Source organism: Perca fluviatilis, chromosome 4 (genome assembly GCF_010015445.1).
Source record: "Perca fluviatilis chromosome 4, GENO_Pfluv_1.0, whole genome shotgun sequence".
Taxonomy (NCBI): Eukaryota; Metazoa; Chordata; class Actinopteri; order Perciformes; family Percidae; genus Perca; species Perca fluviatilis.
This window is the reverse complement of record NC_053115.1, coordinates 13,598,022-13,618,147: the sequence shown is the minus strand read 5'-3', so window position 1 is coordinate 13,618,147 and position 20,126 is coordinate 13,598,022. Positions and strand designations below refer to the sequence as shown.

The 20,126-nt window shown below is 43.0% G+C and overlaps 1 protein-coding gene across 4 annotated transcripts in view; it reads left to right on the top strand.

Moving 5' to 3' along the window:
- foxp4 (forkhead box P4) overlaps nt 1-20,126 on the top strand; it is a 92,637-nt gene that overhangs the window by 66,458 nt on the left and 6,053 nt on the right. For 3 of the 4 annotated variants that reach the window (XM_039797854.1, XM_039797856.1, XM_039797853.1), the window contains 11 exons: nt 1,709-1,847; nt 4,398-4,599; nt 5,110-5,208; nt 6,815-6,913; nt 9,961-10,048; nt 11,235-11,318; nt 13,499-13,724; nt 14,331-14,407; nt 14,502-14,603; nt 18,240-18,361; nt 18,975-19,041. In XM_039797854.1, the coding sequence (XP_039653788.1) occupies nt 1,709-1,847; nt 4,398-4,599; nt 5,110-5,208; nt 6,815-6,913; nt 9,961-10,048; nt 11,235-11,318; nt 13,499-13,724; nt 14,331-14,407; nt 14,502-14,603; nt 18,240-18,361; nt 18,975-19,041 (1,305 nt within the window). The remainder of the gene's footprint in view (nt 1-1,708; nt 1,848-4,397; nt 4,600-5,109; nt 5,209-6,814; nt 6,914-9,960; nt 10,049-11,234; nt 11,319-13,498; nt 13,725-14,330; nt 14,408-14,501; nt 14,604-18,239; nt 18,362-18,974; nt 19,042-20,126) is intronic. The other variant, XM_039797855.1, reaches the window with a different exon arrangement.

Genomic DNA, 20,126 nt, shown 5'->3' with positions numbered 1-20,126 from the left:
GTGTATGTTGAGTCAGTGTTTGTGTGTGTTGCCGGTGCATTTGGGACTGGTCAGGAGTCAGCTTAATGAAGTGACTCTGACCATCACAAGAGATGTGTGCGTGTGTGCGTGTGCATGTGGGTGCCCGTCTATGAGTGTCTGTCTACAGTATGTGTGTGTGTGGATGTGTGTGGATGTGTGTGCATCTGTGTGACTGGCAGGCTCAGACAGTGTGTGATGTGCTCATAAATCACATTGACAGCCTGTTACTGCGCTAGCTTTGGCCACTCAGCCACAGCTAATGTAAACAGAACACACACACACACACACACACACACACACACACACACACACACACACACACACACACACACACACACACACACAATGTGTGTGTTTTAAAGAAACATCCCAGGAGGGAATGAGACAGAGGGGGGACTGGAAAAAATAAAATGGACAGACAAGTAGAAAAGGGTGGGCAGGAGGGATGGAAAGTGAAAGAAAAAGAGGAAGGCGGGAGGAAACAGTTCAGTCAGGACATTCAGATCATGATGGAGCGTTTAATACAACAAATGAGAATTTGACACAGAAACCAAATTCCATTAAACCATTGTATGGCAAAAAAGGTGTTTTCTCTTTTTTTCATCCTTCTCTGTTTTTCTTTTTTAAAGAATCTTTGTTGTGCTTAGTCTTCTACACCCCCGTACAACTCCCAAACAGCCCCCTCCCACACACACAAACACATTGCCATCACACTTCTTCTCCCCAGGCACCAAGTCTGAAAGGAAGTGACCTATCTGCCCTTCCTGTGAGATCCTCACTCTTCAAAGAGTTCCAGGCTGGCACTCTCTCTCTCTCTCTCTCTCTCTCTCTCTCTCTCTCTCTCTCTGTCTCTCTCTGTCTCTCTCTCTCTCTCTCTCTTTCTCTCTCTCTCTCACACACACACAAACACACACACGCACACACACCTGCACACACAATGAGCAATTCCTCAAGTTGTATTTATTTATTTTTCCTCTCCACTAGTTATCTGTGAGAGATAAAGTCCATCTCTCTTGGGGTTGGTGGAAGGGAGACTTTAAACAGCACAGCACAGGCCAGGTTTGCCCCAGACTGCAAGGGCAGGAAAGGGGACATTTATCACCATAACACACACCGACATTATCGCCATGCACACAGTCTATCCCACTCTCCCTTCAACCTCACTCATTCCCTTCTCTCTTTCTCTTTATCCTCAGAGTCCTCAGTCTTTGGGCTTTTCTTGCTTTTAATACAGAACTTTATTTAATATGGTGTTAGTTGAATTTGTTGAGACTGAATCATGTAATGGGCCAAGCAGACCAACTGAAAGCATTATAACAGAACAGGGAGGGGCTTTTCTTTTTTTGATGTAAAAGAAAAAAAGACTAAATCAAGGGCAACTGTCAAAATCTGGCATTTGGTTCAAAAGATTTGTTTGTTGTGGGTGCAAGCAGATTCTGCACTGCTTCAGTATACTATAACAAAATGATCAGAGGGCTTATTAATACACATTTTGGCATGCTGTGCTAATTTTGGTCACAAATTGACAAATAAATGAGTTGGTCGCATGTGAACAAGGACCAGTGGTGGTGTTTATGACTTATTTTCAGAATGGATATAAATCAATTTAGAATTAATAGATAAAATGAAATAAGTAAGAAAAACTTAACTTGATAACCTTTTCTACCCTCTGTCTGCTGGCCCATAGCAGTTAGGAAGTAAGCAGTTGGCCTTCCAGCAGCAGCTGATCCAGATGCAGCAGCTTCAGCAGCAGCACATCCTCAACCTCCAGAGACAAGGTCTGGTCCCACTGCAGCCCACCGCCGCCATGCAGTCTCTGCAGCAAGGTACGTGCATGCGCGCACACATACATTCATTCATATACACAACCCTAGCCATCAACACTCACCGTCTCACACACACACACACACACACACACACACACACACACACACACACACACACACACACACACACACACACACACACACACACACACACAGGCCTGTATCCAGTGCCGCATGTGAAGCCTGTTAAGTTAATCAGCCTATAAAAGATAAAAGGAAACCTGATTGGTGGGTTTGTGGAAGGTACTCATTTGGATAATAGGTAAAATATGCCACTAAGCCCCCTGCTTGGAGGTGTGTGCATGTGCTTGTGTGAGTGTGTGTATGCTTGTGTGTGTGTACTTGAGATTAGCCAGACGCAAGAACATCATCGTTTTGCTATTGCTGTGGCCACTGGATTTTTTTTGTTCCTATATGTAACTTCTCCCACAGTCCCTTCATTTTGTCAGCCTGATTTTATAACGATAAATGTTGACTGTTGACTGGCCCTTAGTGAACATGTGCGTATATGTGTGTGTCTTTGTCCACTTTTGTCTGTACGCAGTAATGTCTAACGCACACACACACACACACGCACTACCTCACACGTGGAGAATGCTTTAGGGGCTCTAAAGTGGCCGTAACATTGCTAAAGCGCTGACTGAGTTGACCAAACACACCAGTTTCCTTCCCTCCGTCTGTCTGATCTCTCTTTTTTTTCTCATGCGCAGTCACATGCAGTCACACACACACAAGAACAGAAACTCTCATACTCGCTCTGTACTCTGAATCTGACAAAAAGAAACTCAATCAATCAATTTCATTTCTAAAAAGTTCATTTCAAATAATACACCCAAGAATTGCACAGAAACCTTTGTGTGATTAGGGTAAATCAAATTACAAGTTTACAGAGAGAGTACATTCAAATTGAAAACAAATGAAAAGACAGAGGTCACAGTTTTGGATAGAAGAGTATTATTTTTCAGACACTTGCAAACATTTGGCATTGGCATCTCTTTCTCTTTCTCACTCTCTCCCTCCGTATCAGAGTGGAATTTCCCTGCAGTGTGAAAGAGCTGGTCCATTGTGACGGCTCAGCCAGGCGTGAGCCAGCGCATTCCTCTGACCAGCCATGCCACACAAACACACAAACACACATGCATAAACACTCGCACTTACACACACAACTGCACACACTGTTGCCCCGCCTCAAAGGGCTGTTGTGTCCGGTGAGTAGTTAGTGGAGGGGGGGAGGGGACATGAGGGGGGTCCTGCTGTGGTTTTTGTTTATTTCTCTTACTGCAGTAAGATGGAGGAACTTTGATATCTGATAACTGCAAATGTTCATTAATGACAACACTGGAACTTTTTTCTAAGCACAGACCCATCATTGAGAGTGTTTCAGCAGTTTCTTCACTCTTATACAAAAAAATCCATTAGATTTGACTTCATCCTGTTAGACCCCACCTTCTAACTAAAGGCTCATGTCTACAGAAAAGATATAACCCTATCAGCCAGATGTGGGTGTGTACGTTTATAACAGTTAGCACAAGCACTCTCATCCTTTTCAACACTAGCTGAGTAAAATTGTGAGAGAACATTTTCATCTGAATGCACACAAAATTAAGATTTCTCTTCTCTTTTTTTCCTCTAAAGTTACATATCTACGTTTGTATTTTTGTTTATACATGTTTTGATTGAATGGATGTGGTATAAGCTAGTCTGACAAGTCAGAAGAGGAAACACTTTATCTAACAATCGCTATCTACTTCACACTTTCACTCTCAGGGCGTGTCCACAGATTGGTCAGGTTTCTTGGATAATACGCACACACATGTATAGAAACACACCGCCCTAATTCCTCCAGAGTGAGAACTTTTGTTTTGGCGGGACCACAGAAGAATGCAGACAAAGCAGACATAATATTTGGATTGCTGCGAGGTCCGTGTTGTGTGTGTGTGTGTGTGTGTGTGTGTGTGTGTGTGTGTGTGTGTGTGTGTGTGTGTATGTGCAGATGTGTATGTGCGTGCATGGTAAGATCCATCGGAGTAGCTGTGGCATTTTAGGCGTCTCTAACTGTGAAATTGGAGCTGAAATAACAAAGCTGCGACTAGAAAGAATTCAAAGTGTGCACCCACCCTGTCAGACAGACAAATAGTGGTAGTGACAGGAGCAGTGGTGCTGGTGGACAGTAGCAATTGCCAACAGAGATTAGGAAATAGTTAAGGAATAGTGGATATCTGGAAAAATAACAAAAACATGCAGAATTGAACCTCTTGTCTGTTTTAGTTTGTCCTATTTTCCTCTCTTAACCACTCCCAGGGGACTGTAATAGTTGCTGTTTCTGTTTTATGTGGATTAGAATACAGTAGTTAGTCACAGCTCTCTGTTACATCAGTTTATTTACAGTGTCTATTTGTGGTCTCATCTGACTTAATATTAAACATATTTCTTCTTAGCTTTGTTTGAAATAGCTTAACTTAAATACCATATAATCATATTTGCACTGAACATGTGAAATTGATCAACTGAGTTAGGTTGCCAAGTTAACTGTGCGTTCCTTCTCTGCAGCAATGTGTCCGTCAGACCTCCAACAGCTGTGGAAGGAGGTGTCAGGGGTGCAGAGCAGTGAGGAGGCCCTGAAACAGGCCGAGGGCCTGGACTTGAGCACCAATAGCTCCAATTCTACCTCAGCCTTCCCCAAAGCTGCCAGTGCTCACATCCCATTGCACAGCCTGGTCAACGGACATAGCCACACCCCAAAGAGAGACAGGTACAGTAATGTGCAGTATGTTAAAATACTTCAAATAGCCACATTGTGATGGTGCGTCTGTCCTCTGTTTGACCTGCAGTCTTTCTAACTCACACAACCTTGTCATTTTCAGGATTTTAACTTTTAGCTGTTCATCCATACCTACGTAGTAAACACAAAACATGCACATGCAGCATATCACACATCACCAGGGTGTAAATGTCTCTCAGCTCATTTGATAGGAGGTGTGTTGGGTTCAGTAAGTTCTGCCAGTATGCTGTCAACCACATGCAAGTATAGTATAGCGGAGAGGAGAGGATGGTGTGTGCAGGCCATCTGCTAGAAAATGGCAATTATTTGTGAGAGTCATCTATATTTGTGGATCTGAATTTGCTGTAGACATAAATTCCTTGTTACCATGTTGACATATTGGGGATGCATGTGCTAGGAATACTTGTACCACACGTATGAGGACTGTGTTGTCCCATTGGCTTTTTGTTGGCTGCTCATGGGCTTGTCTCCGTCTTTCAGAGCCAGACTGTTTGAGTGGATATCCTCCTTCACCAAGTCAGACAGCGGAGATGACCATGTCCCCCTTTATTCCAAAGGTGGCCAACCCCCCAGCAGCCAGTGAGTAGCAGAAACACACTCACACATACGCAAACATGAATGGACAAGACTTAAGTCCAATTTATAGTCCAGCGTTAAATCAATGCAGTAGGTATGCCGTACCCTACGCCGTACCCTATGCTGTACCCTATGCCGTACCCTACGCCGTACCCTACGTCGTACCCTATGCTGTACCCTATGCCGTACCCTACGCCGTAGCCTGACGTGCACCTCTCAAGAAAATGTAACAGCACGTCACCGTGACGCAGACCACATCAACTGTGATTGGTCCGCTTGGCTGTGGCTTGGTAGCATCGCATTTCCCCCTACTCATTTCCGGGTTATCCTTCTCCATAAACAAAGAAAAATCAAGGAGGGGGTTAACTTTTCCTGCCACAGCTCAGGGTCTGTGTACAAGTATCAATTCAAATTAAATTAAAAGAGCTTCTATTAGTTGATAAAATGTGTCACAAACTGTTATACTACAGCTATGTGCTGCTGGTAGCCCAACAGAGGTGGCTTTAGTAGACACGAAGAGGGTAGCATACGTGTGTTAGCCTGCTAAGCTAATGCATGGCTGATGTGGAGGAGAATGTGGTTGCCAGCAGTTTGTCATGTCTGCTGTCTGAGCTGCTTCTAACTTGACTCAACCACAGCCAGCACACACACACACACACACACACGTGCAGACACACAAACTCCAACCTCAGCCAGCACATATGATCAGGAAGAGGTGAAAAAGCAAAGGGAGAGGGATGTTTCCATCTGCGAGACAAATGTTTTTTGTTAGACAACCTTCTGATGTTGATTTGGGAGAATCCCCATCCCAGTCCCCACACACACGTGCACACACACATACACACTCATGTAAATATGTGGAGACAGCAGTCGCAGGCGAAGGTCCAGGTCTGAACCACATCTGCTACTGGACCTGCCACACACACACACACACACACACACACGCACACACACACACACACACACGCAGTTATTTTACCCCATGCCCAAACCAAACCTGGCCCAGGCTTTTATCGCCACACACATACATACAAATACACAAATGCTTATAAATATGCACAGATGCACACAGAAAAACACACGTGCACGCACACGTAAGCTCACCACAAAAGAACAACCAGCACATGACGGCAGCCGCCGCCAATCAGTCATGGCTGGTTGGTACTGTGCCGACTCTGTGTCAACTCCTGAAACATAAGAACACACACCAACACACACACATGCACAACACATACGCCAAGGACAGAGAGACAGGTCATGGAATTAAGAATGTGCCTCTGAGGTTGCTGGACCAATTCCCTTATTTGCCTGGCTTCTGTAACTGACCCCACTCTGCTCTATCCTCCTCTCTCTGCACTTGGCTTCCTGAACTGTACAAACTAAATGACTGCTAACCAGACTCAGATGGCTGTATTGATACTTCTGCTGCTACAGTTAGTTTAGCATGTGTGAGTTTGCATGTGAAAGAGTGGAATATTAAGGCTTTGCTTTTTATTATGAGAAAGTAATTGCTTTTATTTGCTGTATGTGTTATGCACATAACAGCATATGAAAAATGTAACATCTGTTTTACTAGCTCACTCTTTCTGTGTGTTTCCTCCCCCCACAGTCATGAGGAGCATGCCGGCTCCCATCCTCTCTACGGCCATGGAGAGTGTAAGTGGCCAGGCTGTGAAGCACTGTGTGAGGACATGGGACAGTTCATCAAGTAAGTTAACAACCACCCAAATATATGAAATATGATGGGTGGGTTGGGGTTACAGATGCAAGTAATGCACTAAACAATGAAAAGCATATATTAGTACTTGATAGGGATGACTACTTCAAAACTGAAGTACTTGACATTTCTCCATACTATATATTTAATGCTGCAGTTGAAAACAGTGGTAGAGGTTCTGTTTTGAGCAGCACACCTGTTAAACATGTTGGCTTCTGAATGTGTCTTTAGTTACTTTGGAGAAGGACAATATTTCCAGACTTCTTCTCAGACTTTTTCAAAACATCACACAGATAAAGATCAGCAAAATTGTCTTACTTCAGCATTGTTTTCAATTTCAGGTGGTAATGTGCAAATGTGCAAACGTCTTAGCTGTGAACCCAAACGTTTGCAGTTACAGTTACACTTCGCTCTCATACCCGACCACAAACCAGGTTTAAGACCACATTAAAACGTCCTTAAATTCACTCATAAGCAGGCCCAAATGGATTATGAAGATTCTTTTTAACAAACACACCTGTTTTTAAAAAGGCTCAACAATGCTAGACCTAGTAGCATTGTAGGAAAATGACACAACACCTTTGATTCAGATCACCAGTTGGAACTAGAGATGAAGCAGAGCAAAGTGAAGCTACTGTTTGTGCTAAATGTGGAGTGTCAGTCACATACAACACTGGTGTTTCACATTGGCTCACTAATTCGTCAGTTGCAATCTGTTACATCACATTTGCACCGAGGCGCATTCATGCATACACAACACACACAACACACACACACACACACACACACACACACAAGTCCTCTGTTTTTTGAGGAATTCTTTGGAACTACAACTCTGTCCTCTTACTCTTTGTTCCTGTGTTAGTATTTGTCACCAAGTCTTTCGTTCACTTGGTTGGTGTTTTTTTTTTGTTCTATTGTCTGTGTCTTGTATGCGTTTCCTCTGAAGGTCAGACACATTATTTTTTCGCTTAAATAGAAAATTACTCTTAATTAGCTCATCCGCATGCACATCTTTTTGTTTTCACAACAAAACGACATCAAACAAACTTCTCTGTCACTCATTCCCGCTCTGCTTCCATCATGTTATTTGCCAGTTTGGAGTCACTGGGGGGGGGGGTGTCGATGCAGTCACTGGCCTTGACATTCTGCTACCTCCTCCTCTGTCACACACAGTACAGCGGACATCCCCGTGGCACTGTGGCTGCTAACGAAGGCTTCACAAGCCTTTAATGAAGCCCTAAACAAACTCACACTCTCATTATCAGTGTGGAACTCTTAGCTATTTGAGCAATGGAGATATTAATAAGCCGGGGTGATGAAATATGTACTCATACACACACACACACACACACACACATAATCACGGAAGTGTGTATGGTGATTGTGATGCCATCGGACAGTCAGATCAAAGCATGCAGGCAGGCTGGGAAAGTTTGGAGAGGAAAGCTGTTGTTTGGTGTCTCATTTCACGCAGCCCCGGGGCAGATGGAAGGAGAAAGAGACAGATAGAGCGAAAGAGTGTGTGTGAGTGTGTAAGAGGGAGAGGGAGATGAAAAAAAAAATAGAGGCAGTGACAGATAATGCCGTCAGTCCGACAGTGCGCTCCCTTCCAGCAAGCCTTAGTCATTGCCCCAGGAGGGAAAAGGGTAGAGCAGAAGAACAGAGGAGGGAGACACTCCACTATTTCAGGCCTTTCTTCTCTTCTCTCTTCCCACCTCCCTCCCTCCCCGTCCTCTGGTATAATACTCTGGCTGTGGTCGGTGGAGCTGGGTGTAATGTGGGTTAAAGCCTTGTCTGCCAGCACTCAGAGGAGTAAACAGAGCCTCATTGTCGGGACACATCGGGAAAAAAAACTGCTACTGTTTATGGCCCGGCTATAGAGAGAGGGGAGGGTTTTGGGGGCAGATTTTGTTTGGAATGAGTGTGAATCATAGGCATTTGGGGAGTTGCGGGGGAAGGCGAGTGGGAAGGGGAGATTGTACAGAAGTGCAAGCAAGGGAGAGAGAGCTTAACAGAGTGCGAAACAGAGAAAGAGAGGGGTGAGATCATGTTTTTGTTATTATTATCGTGCACTTGTGTTGAGCAGTCTATCTGACTGGATTAGCTATGCCATGACATCATTGTTTTTGTTTCATTTCTAGACTTCGACTGATATTGCCTAACTTTCTGCTTTCTTAAAGAAACACACACTCAAATAGTCATACACTTCACACACACAAACACATATTTCCTTGTGTAACATTCCGCAATAAACAAGTCAGAAAAGTGGCTTTATGAAGATTACGCAGATTATAATTTAACACCACAGGATATAGCAAAACTCACTCTGATATACAAGCACACACAACTGCATACACACACACACTCACACACACACACACACACACACCGGGCAGGCAGCAGCAACCTGTGAATAACCTTGGCGATGACAGAGCAGAGAGAAAGGGATAGAGGAAGGGAGACAGGGAGGGGTGGGCTGGGAAAGATCAGAAGGTCCTGGGTCCTCCCACATTTGAGGAGACAAACAGCGCCACCATTCACACACACGCACACACACACACACACACACACACACACACACACACACACACACACACACACACACGCGCACCAGTGTTAATATGTGGAGTAGAGTTTAGCTAACAGAAAGTCTGAAGATAAGGCTTTATGTGATAACACATGAGCTCATATCCAGGTGGTTGTCTTGGATCATGGCTCACTGAGCACCAATGAAGTATACACACACAAAACACAGCTGCTGCGTCCTTCACTAGACAAAATAAACCTCCAAGATTATGATTTATTTTTATAGCGCTGAAACAGCTCATAAATCAGTTTAAATAAAAGTGAAAGCTGGGTTTTGTTACTTTACTCATTATTTAGGACCTGTGAATTGATTTAACAAGGATTATGTTGACTTAGTGTAACTTAAAAATGATCATTGAATTAGGACTGGCAGTGCTTTCATCTTTTTGTAGAATATATATTATTTGTAGATGTCAATTTATCATCTTGCATTTTTCCTTCACCTCTAGGCACTTGAACAATGAGCACGCCCTAGATGATCGCAGCACTGCTCAGTGCCGAGTCCAGATGCAGGTGGTTCAGCAACTGGAGATACAGGTGAGTCCCCCCCCCACACACACACACACACACACTTAATTTTTGCTCACAAACAAACTCATCCTGTCAATGGCAGTAACTTGTCTGAGGCAGGGGGCAGAGTTTATGGAGAGCAGTGGAGCTTGTAATTTAAAAGGAGCAGTCAGCAGGGAAGCTGCCATCGCTGCTCCAATTATAAAGCTGCTCTGGTCACCAGCAAGAGAGAGCGAGGCTGAGAGGGGAGGAGGGAGAGAGAGAGAATGAAGAGAAAAGAGAGAGAGAGACATGAGCTAGAAAGCGGAGGACCAGGCTGCATGGCCTCTCTTGTTCTCAAAGTGGCTCATGCACGCAATGCTCTTGAAACATCTGAATGCTCCAGCAAAAGCAAAATACCAACACTGGACAAGAAGTGAAATGCTGTTCCTAAACAGTGAGTAAGAAAAGTGAAAATACAAAGGCTGCCCCTTCACACACATCTTGACATAGTTTCCAAAACACTTCAGAAAAACCCCGTTCACATCACTGCTTATGTGTGTCTGCTGTCCAGCATTAGGGTTAGGGTTAGCATTGTGTTTGATGGTGGTGGTAAACAGCATTTAGCTGAGCCCCTGAAGCCACCACCAGGGAACGCAAAGTGACAGAGAGGCAGCTGGTGTCACATCACATCAGGACGACCGTCTCTCTCTCTCTCTCTCTCTCTCTCTCTCTCTCTCTCTCTCTCTCTGACATGTCACCTCGTCTCGTCTCGCAGTCCACAAGGCAGCCCACCACTCTACCCTCCAATAGCACACGCAAACAGCAGTAGCACAGGCATTGTGTTTGAATGTCTCATATTTGCACATCTCATCAGTGTGTGAGTATGTTAATGGTGCTATCTGTCTTAGTGTAGATCCGTTGTTCCTGGAGGCTACACGTGCGTACGCTTGTACTCATGCACAAACAGACACGCAGGATGCAGCGTTTCCACAGGCTGTAGCAGCACCCATTAAATGGCAGTTAACAATGTCAAACGGGGACGAGTGTGTCTGCAGGCTAGTGTGAGTGTGTGAGAGAGCTCCGGGTGCTGAGGCGGCTGACTTTTATATTCATCTCTCTGCCTGAGGTGTAATTGTAATTGTAATTCTGTGTCAATACTACATTATATCAATCTAAGCATTATGAAATGAGTGTTTTTCATGGTGATAACCATCCCTTGTGTGTTTCACAGCTGGCGAAAGAGAGCGAGCGACTCCAGGCCATGATGACCCACCTGCACATGCGCCCTTCAGAGCCAAAGCCTTTTAACCAACCTGTGAGTACACACTGGCACCCCAAAACCCGGATTTCATGACCTTTTCATCAACTCTCTGACCCCAAACCTTTGCTTGTCTCTCTTATTCGCCTACAGACTCCTCTTAATTGAACAGTTTCTTTATCCCTAAACCTTCTTGGGATTTCACGTTGCTCTCTTACTGTAGCTTGGTATCTACTCCCCCTATTGACCAGTGAGGGTTAATGTGTTATTTAGAAATCATAGAGACTACTTTCTGTCTTTTTCTTTTCCAAACTCTTAAACTTGTCATGATACCGTGCATTTCATTTACCAGAAAACTATGCTTTCACAATGTTCTCATTCCACAGAGAAAGTTGTACATTCCAACATTCAAACTGCGTCCGGGTTGAACTTCAGTTTTGTATTCGATTCAGCATTCAAAAATTAAAATTTTTCAGCTTGTCGGAGAGAGAGAACAGCTAAAGCGGTCTCTCACAGTATTTTCAGTGTGTGCCCACAAAAGGGAAATTTGACGTTGATGTGTGTGTGTCTGTGTGTGTGTGTGTGTGTCCACACTGGTTGGTGAGGTTGTTATTAGGTATCTAATGAATATTTCATTATTCAGATTGACGAGGAGTCTTATTAAAATATGAAGATGTTGAAATTAATTGTCAATTAGAGGTAGAGTGTCTTAATTTGAAGGGATATAAATGGGTGCAGCTGAGTGGCAATGTATGTGTGTGTGTGTGTGTGTGTGTGTGTGTGTTTGTGTGTTCTTGTGTGTCTGGATGATGCGTTGATCACTGGGGGATCAGCTGCTATTAACAACTAATGGGAAATCAGGAAGAGGCGTGTTCTGTCACCACCGGAGACGAGCCTCGGGGTCAGGGATTGGAGGAGGAGGGGCAGGGGAGGAGCGTCAGGAATGGAAACAAAGCTTGGCCTCAATTAACAAGGTTCGACTGTTGCCGTGGTGATGTGGCAGGGTTGCAGCGTTAATGAAGTACCTGTTAAACAGCCCTGCCTCCTCCCGTCTGCTTAAATGGTACAGAGAGGGGGCAGGGTAAAGAGAAGGCGATTCACACATTTTACATACATATAGACGACAACAAACACACAAAGAACAGACACTCAGACACACACACACACACACACACACACACACACAAAGTCGTTTTAATTAGTCCTAAATTAGCAGCCCTGCAATGGCTGTCCCAGAGAGACTGGGAGTACTGGTTATGTGTGTGTGTGTGTGTGTGTGTGTGTGTGTGTTTGTGTGTGTGTGTGTGTGTGTGTGTGTGTGTGTGTGTGCGTGCGCGCGTGCGTGCGTGTGTGTGCGTGCGTGCGTGTGCTCGCTCATGTGTGCGTGCAGGCATGCGTGCGTATTGGTCAGGGAAGAATTCACCACCGCAGAGTGCATGTATGTGTTCCCTTCTTACAAACATGCTGTTGTGTGGTTTTGTATTTGTAAGCGCCTGTTTAATTGCAGCAGCCAGCGCTGTGTGTATGTGCATGTTCAGTGTGTGCAAGCGTGTGTGGTTCTGTGCAAGAATACATTTGGTAAATGGTAGGGATACATATTCATCGGGAGCGTTGGCGACTTTATTTTTAATGTAATGTGACTTAACATAAGCGCTTCCTGAATATGGTGCCCTATATTGCTTTAGGTTAAATATTTTGAAATGAAGGTAGTAGTAGGCTCGTGGCCCATCCGGCCCTTGTTACTGTGTGTTTGCATCATTTCTATGCTCTATGTATTGCAGAGCAGTTACAGTACAACCTCAGATGGTTTAATATTATTGCACAACTTTTAAGTGAATTGTTTAGAAACACTTTCCTAAAAGAGATTTCTTTGTTTGTTGTGTATGTATATAACACAAAGGCATTTTTTTTAATACAGTGATATCACCTGACCCTGAACCTGTTTTATGTACAGTAGATTATGCTTCACTGTAAACAGCAGCAGCACTCAGCAGATGGTGAAGCCTTAAAGTAAACATGAGAGAAGCATTAATCATATACAAATCCAATGTATGTCCCTGCACTAAAACAATTATCTTTAATATTAATAATGGATAAGCCCAACTAAAGTTAGTTTGCAAAGTAAAGTTTCCTCACCTTTTTTAGGATGGCATCAGTCTCCATTATACAAATGTATTCACACTGTAAACACCACACTAAATACTAATAATTAATAACTAATTTCTCTGTGTCTGTAGCTGAACCTGGCTTCCAGTGGCTCTCTGTTAAAGCGGGACAGTGATCTCTACCCAGAGGGTCTTCCCCACCCCCCCACCTCAGCTGCCACCCCTATCACCCCACTGCGCCAGGGACCCTCAGTCATCAGCTCCTCCAGCCTGCACACACACTCTCACTCCCACACGCACGGTGTTGGGCCCATACGTAGGCGCAACTCCGACAAGTACTGCACCCCCATCGCCTCAGGTAGACATACACTCACTCAGTACCCGCCTTGTTTGTTATTATTATTAGGCATTATCTAATTATTGATTTATAATGGACTCAAATTGTATGTTTTTTGATCCAGTTTTGATAACTGCTATAGTCTTTTCTTAGGGTACTTGTTGCTGTTTTTATGTGCATATTTTTTCATAAATTACCTTGCAAGAGCAATAAAATATATCTTACTTTAGAAATCACTTTCATTCATGGCTCAATGAAAGCCTTCTGTTGCCTTTCTTGCAATAAAATTACTGTAGCGTTAGTTTTAATTCCAGGTATACAAGCCATATACTGTAGTATGTGGCTGAGAATTAAGTCCCATTCATACACTTTCACAAGTCTTTAAGTGGTAAAAAAGTGAGGATTAAAATGTGCCTAATAGGAGAATAATATCAAGCACATAGATACACACTGCTAAGATATTAGTTTTCAAGACACATTTTAATTTTTTTCCATCCTTATATGGATTTAAAATACCACTTAGAATTTATTTTATTTTTTCATTTCCATTTATTATCATTTCAATTTGGTACACATTTTACATGTGTTGCAATACACATGTTTACAATTGTCATGCCTCATTTTCAGAGCTGGCTCAGAACTGTGAGTTCTACAAGAACGCTGATGTCAGGCCTCCCTTTACCTACGCCTCTCTTATACGTCATGTAAGTCTCTCCAGTGATCCAGTTTCACCATCTCCTCTCTCCATCTGTGTTCTCCTCTTCTAAATCTGGTTGTGCCTCCTCTCCCCATCCTCAGGCCATTCTGGAGTCCCCAGACAGACAGTTGACTCTCAATGAGATCTACAACTGGTTTACACGAAAGTTTGCCTATTTCAGGAGAAACACAGCCACATGGAAGGTAAAAGCTTATGATATACACACTCTCCTTTGTACTGCGTCCCTCTCAGGACATTCTTTTGGCTAGATGTAACTAATGCAAATTCTAAATGTGAAAACTAAATGTGAACTCAACTGATGGAAGATAGAAGAAGAGACCAGTTAGCAAACTGGTTTGGAGTCGTTAAGATGATGTCGAAAATGAGCAGCTTCAGATTTATTTGAAGGTTTAAAGCCGGTTCAATCAAAGCACAATATTTTGACTAAAATGTTGTATACAACTCTGGCTGGATAAAAGCTGATCTAATTGACTGCAAAGTAATTGTGGTCTGTGCCCACTGATGAAGCCCAAAACCCAAGCAGATGCAAACTTAGACCCCAAATGAGAGAAACACAATTTACAGGCATTATTATTAGGTTATTTGAAACATTAGGGATTGGCCAAAATGACCTCACTTTGCAGAAAGTGAATTCACTTTGAAGGCCTACGTTTAGCACTCATACACAGAATGATACAAGTACAATAACACACACATACACACAAGTTTTAAATAAATAAATGACTGATTTGACAGTTATTGGCTCTTTCTGTCCTTTATGAGACACTTCCCCACTGCTCTCATTCTCTCCTTCTTCCTCACTCTCTTTTTCCTTCTCTATCTCTCTCCCTTTCAGCCCTAAACAATTCTCTCACCTCCAACATGGCACATGGAGAGTCGGCCCCACTTAGCCCGGTAGAGCCACATCTAGCCATTATACAGCCTCATTACAGAGATGCACATAAAAAGCTGACACACACACACACACTGCTCATGATCACACACGTTGAAGTCTCTCTAGCTCAACCTCCACTCTCCCATACCCACACACACACACACACACACACACGGCCTGATCCCACCATTGTAGGTGCTGACCCATTTCTACAGAAAACTCACACTAATTTAAGTGTCAGTTCCTCCAGAGAGGGAAAGTGAGAGAATGAGCAAGGAGAGAGACAGTGGGAGGAGGGGTGAGGAGAGACCCCATACTTCCTCTAATAGCCCTAAACCAAGGAGGGAGGGATGGGATGATGATGGAAGGATGGAAGGAGGGAGGGAGGAGAGGGCTAAGAGATGGGGCAGCCAGGAATATATTTACCTCCTCATCTGACTTTTATGAATTTTAACTATTAATGTCTGGTGTCTGCTTCCTGTGCCGTTGGCCTCGCAGACCTTTAAATATAGCTTGCCATGGCCTTATGTATTTATATAGCAGCTCAGTGAGTCAAATAGGGCCGTAGAGATGTATGTCCTTTAATAAGCCGTTATATTTCATGAGGGGAGCAGCGGTGTCAGGGAGTGGAAGTCATTGATCATAGAAACTAAAGGGACGAGACGACGAGAGAAAAAGAAATGGATGATTGAGAGATGAGGAAAAAATGAGATTGTGATTTCAAGGTGCTGCATGATGGGTTGGACGCTTTCAGGCTGAGGTTTTATTTTTTGTTTAACTTACCAGAAAAGTATCCCATTTGTTTTCTACAGTTTTTTGTTTTTCAGATGCACCTAGTATAGGTCCGACATGTAAAGAAAATAAAAAAAAAAAATAGAATAAGAATAAAAAAAATGCATTAAAAACTGGAAGTCTGGAAGGTGGAAGTATTGTAATTAAGTAACAATTTGAGGTTCCATTTTATACTACTTTATACTACTCTAAATGTTGTACTTTTTAATCCACCTCATTTTTTATTTATTTTAGTTAGAAATAACTTTGCAGATGTAGATGTAAAATTAGCTCCACCTTGACCAACTACAAGAGCAAAATGCTGCTTACACATTGATGCATCAGTAATCATTATCCACTGTAATATATATATAATAGTAACAGTCAGAGGGGGCTTTTTCTGCATTTTGAGTACTTACTTTGGATTATTAAAGTACATTTTGCTAACGCATACATACTTTTACTTAAATAAAAACTTCAAATTAGGACTGTTACTTGTAATATTTTTGTAGTATTTTCACAGTGTGGTTAGTACAGGATCTGAATAATTCATCGACCACCATTTAACACTAATCTGGTTGCAAAGTCGTCACTAATGCTTGTTTATTCATTATTCTGTTCGTCATCATATGGGAGTAGCCTATCTCAGCCTGAATTAGGCAGCCCCAGAAACCCAACCAGACTGATCACAATGCTCAAACATTTACAATATAAAGACAGGCATGCTTCTAGTAACACCTGGGAGAACCTAAAATAAATGTAGTCACTTGATTTTTTTTTCTTTCCTTTTTTTGTGTTACACATCTTTCTTCCCAAAATTCTGCCTCTAGTTTCCCCTCCTCCCTCTCTTAGCCGGAGGGAGTTGAGATGAGTGGCACATGTGCTGTGACCCACTGTAAATGACTGCTAATGTTTTAACTGGGAGAATTAGGCTTTCATCACGGAGACGAATGCAAATAGCATTGCAATAGCACTGGTGTCTGGCGTGTGTGTGTGTTTGTGTGTGTGTGTGTGTGTGTGTGTGTGTGTGTGTGTGTGTGTGTGTGTGTTTGCACTGTCAGGGTGGCGGGCGCAGATTGGGGTCAGACTCATTTACAAAACTTAGCATCACAGCTCGGGGGTTGAGGGGATGCGGGGGAGAAAGGGTTCCTCCTGATTATGGCTAGTGTAATTACGTGTGTGTGTGTGTGTGTGTTTGTATGTGTGTGTGTGTGTGTGTGTGCATGTGTGTATCTGCGTGTGTAATTGCGGCAAGGAGTGATGCATGCCTGGCCTGTCCCTCCCTCTCGGCTTAGAACAACGTGTCAGAGAGAATATGCAGGATTTAATTATAGACGAATTAAAATTGGTAATGAAATTGGGCATGAACAAACTACAAATAGCAGATGAAAAGGGAGGCCTGTCCCTGGGGGGGTGAGACGAAGATAGCGGTGTGCCCGCCTGCGTGCCTGTCTGAGTGCCTGTGGATGCGTGTGTGTGTGTGTTTCTGTGTGTGTGCTGATGGTGACTGATTAGAAATATTCTGAGATAAAACAACGCTACTACAGAACTGCTACCCTGTATTAGCTCTGTACATGAAGCATGTGTGTGTGTATACAAAGGATCCTCAGGTCACCCTACTTAAAAGGTAACTTAACATCAAGCTGGAAAGCATTGTTTGTACCGAACACACTCTAAGTGAGTGTTATTACCTCCAGCTAACTGAGAACTTCAAGTAAAGGAACAAAAATAACAATTTCAGCTGGTGTTTAGTTACTCTTCAAGGACACATTTCCTGCTGCAATATTATAGAAGTCATAGAGTATCATTTATTTAAGAAGTGTAGCTCAGATTATTTAAGTTAAGGAATTTCTGAAATTAACAGGACACATCCGAGAATATAAGTGTGTAAACTATGTGTCACTATAAAGATAAAGGTTAGAATGCTTTTTACAATTTTTTTTTCATGCATTTTCATGCAAGTGTTTTTCTCTGCTACAAGCCAATACTCTTCGGTCCTTTAGAAAGAAAAGAAAGAAGTAACTTAATTTATGGCAAAATAAACTAAATTCAAGTTTCTGTAAAGAAACTAGAAAAAAAATGTAATATTAGATAATACGTTACGATAAAATACCCGTACTAAGGACTCAAGTCATGTTAAAGCTCTTCCTCTTTCCTCTCTCCTTTTTCCCAGAATGCTGTGCGCCACAACCTGAGTCTGCACAAGTGTTTTGTTCGCGTTGAGAACGTGAAGGGAGCCGTGTGGACTGTGGATGAAGTTGAATACCAAAAGAGGAGACCACCAAAGATGACCGGGTAAGTGTGCGCACGCACGCACACACACACACACACCCACACACACACACACACAGAGTGCACAGTTAAGGTTGATGTGAGTGTAAGCTTATGGGTGCTGGCACTATAATTGCTTAAATGGACCATCTATTATTAGGAAGAGGCCAACTCAGCAATAAAAAAAAAAAAGTGCTGCCGGCTTATCATGTACACACTGTACTGTATGTGTGTGTGTGTGTGTGTGTGTGTGTGTGTTTTTCCCTGTTTGTTGACACCATTAGTAAGCAGCTGTGTGAGAGAAAAAAAAAAACCTTGTTAGCGTATGTAAACAGATGTTCTCTCAACCGCCAGAGAAACCAGGGATAATCACACACACACACACAAACACACACACACACACACACACCTGCACACCAGATATATTAGACGCTTTCATATGTGTGTTTTATCATCTGTTTACAGTCTGTGTATGTTACCACTTGTAACAACCATATTTGGGAGCCTTGTCAGAGTGCTTTGGCTGAGGTGACATCTTTTCACATATGTGCTCAATCTGTGATTCTTACACCTCTCTCTCTCTCTCTCTCTCTCTCTCTCTCTCGCTCTCTCGCTCTCTCTTTGTGTGTCTGTGCAGAAGTCCCACTCTGGTGAAAAACATGATTTCAGGCCTGGGCTTTGGATCCCTAAACGCCAGCTACCAGGTAAGGAATGCCCTCTCCTTTCATTTTCAACATTTCTCTCTGTCTCTCTCAGTCACACACTTGCACACACTTGCACACACACACACACACACACACACACACACACACACACACACACACACACACACACACACACACACACACACACACACACACACACACACACACAAGCAGCCAATCGTAATCAAGGGCACTAATATCAATTCCCTCTTATAATTAGCAGATTCCCTAACGACGTTAACACCACCTCCCTCCTCCTCCCACACCGACACACACTCTCACCTCACATCTCACTTTCTCACACATGCAGCACCCCCACCTCTGCAAGCACACACACACACAAACACACACTAAACCCATCTCTTCACTCCTACGCACACATACACAGGGAACCCACACGCACTTGCAATTTTGCCACTGAGATGATTTATAGCATCAAGTAGTTGTCAATTAAGGTTACCGAATAAAATTATCGCCTGTCCCAGAAAATCCATCTCTGAGCCAGTTAGAATTTCACTCCTTTTGTCTTTTTTTTCTGTTGAGAGGGAGGAGGGATGAGTCTCTCAGCTAGTGTCCAACCTGTCTCATCTACAAACAGCTGGATATGAGCGTTTGGAGCAGTGACAGAAGTTACTCCTGTTGATTCAGTTGGTTTCTCTTCCGCAGACATTGATCTTTCACTCTGTTTGCGTGTGCGTTTAAGTTGAGGTCGTGGCTCAGTCTCGCTTACCATTCCTGTTGAGACTTTTCTCGTGAACACACACTTTTAACAGGGAGTTTAATGTACAAGCCATGATGGGGGGAAACACTGTATATAAGTGCCCCCTAGTGGTTTGTCAAGTTCACTAGCAAGTTAGTGGATTCAAATAGAGAAAAAATATCCATCATTCCATCGTGGCTGTGACAAGTTCTTATACTGTGTTTTACATGTAGTTATGTGTCAACTTACAAACACATTTTTTGCCATTGCCATTTAGATTCTTCTGATTTGATGAATCATATTTTTAGAAAAAAAAATAACTGTAATGTAACCCAGCTTCTATTTAAAGTGATTGGACAACTCTTTATGTGTGTGTGTGTGTGTG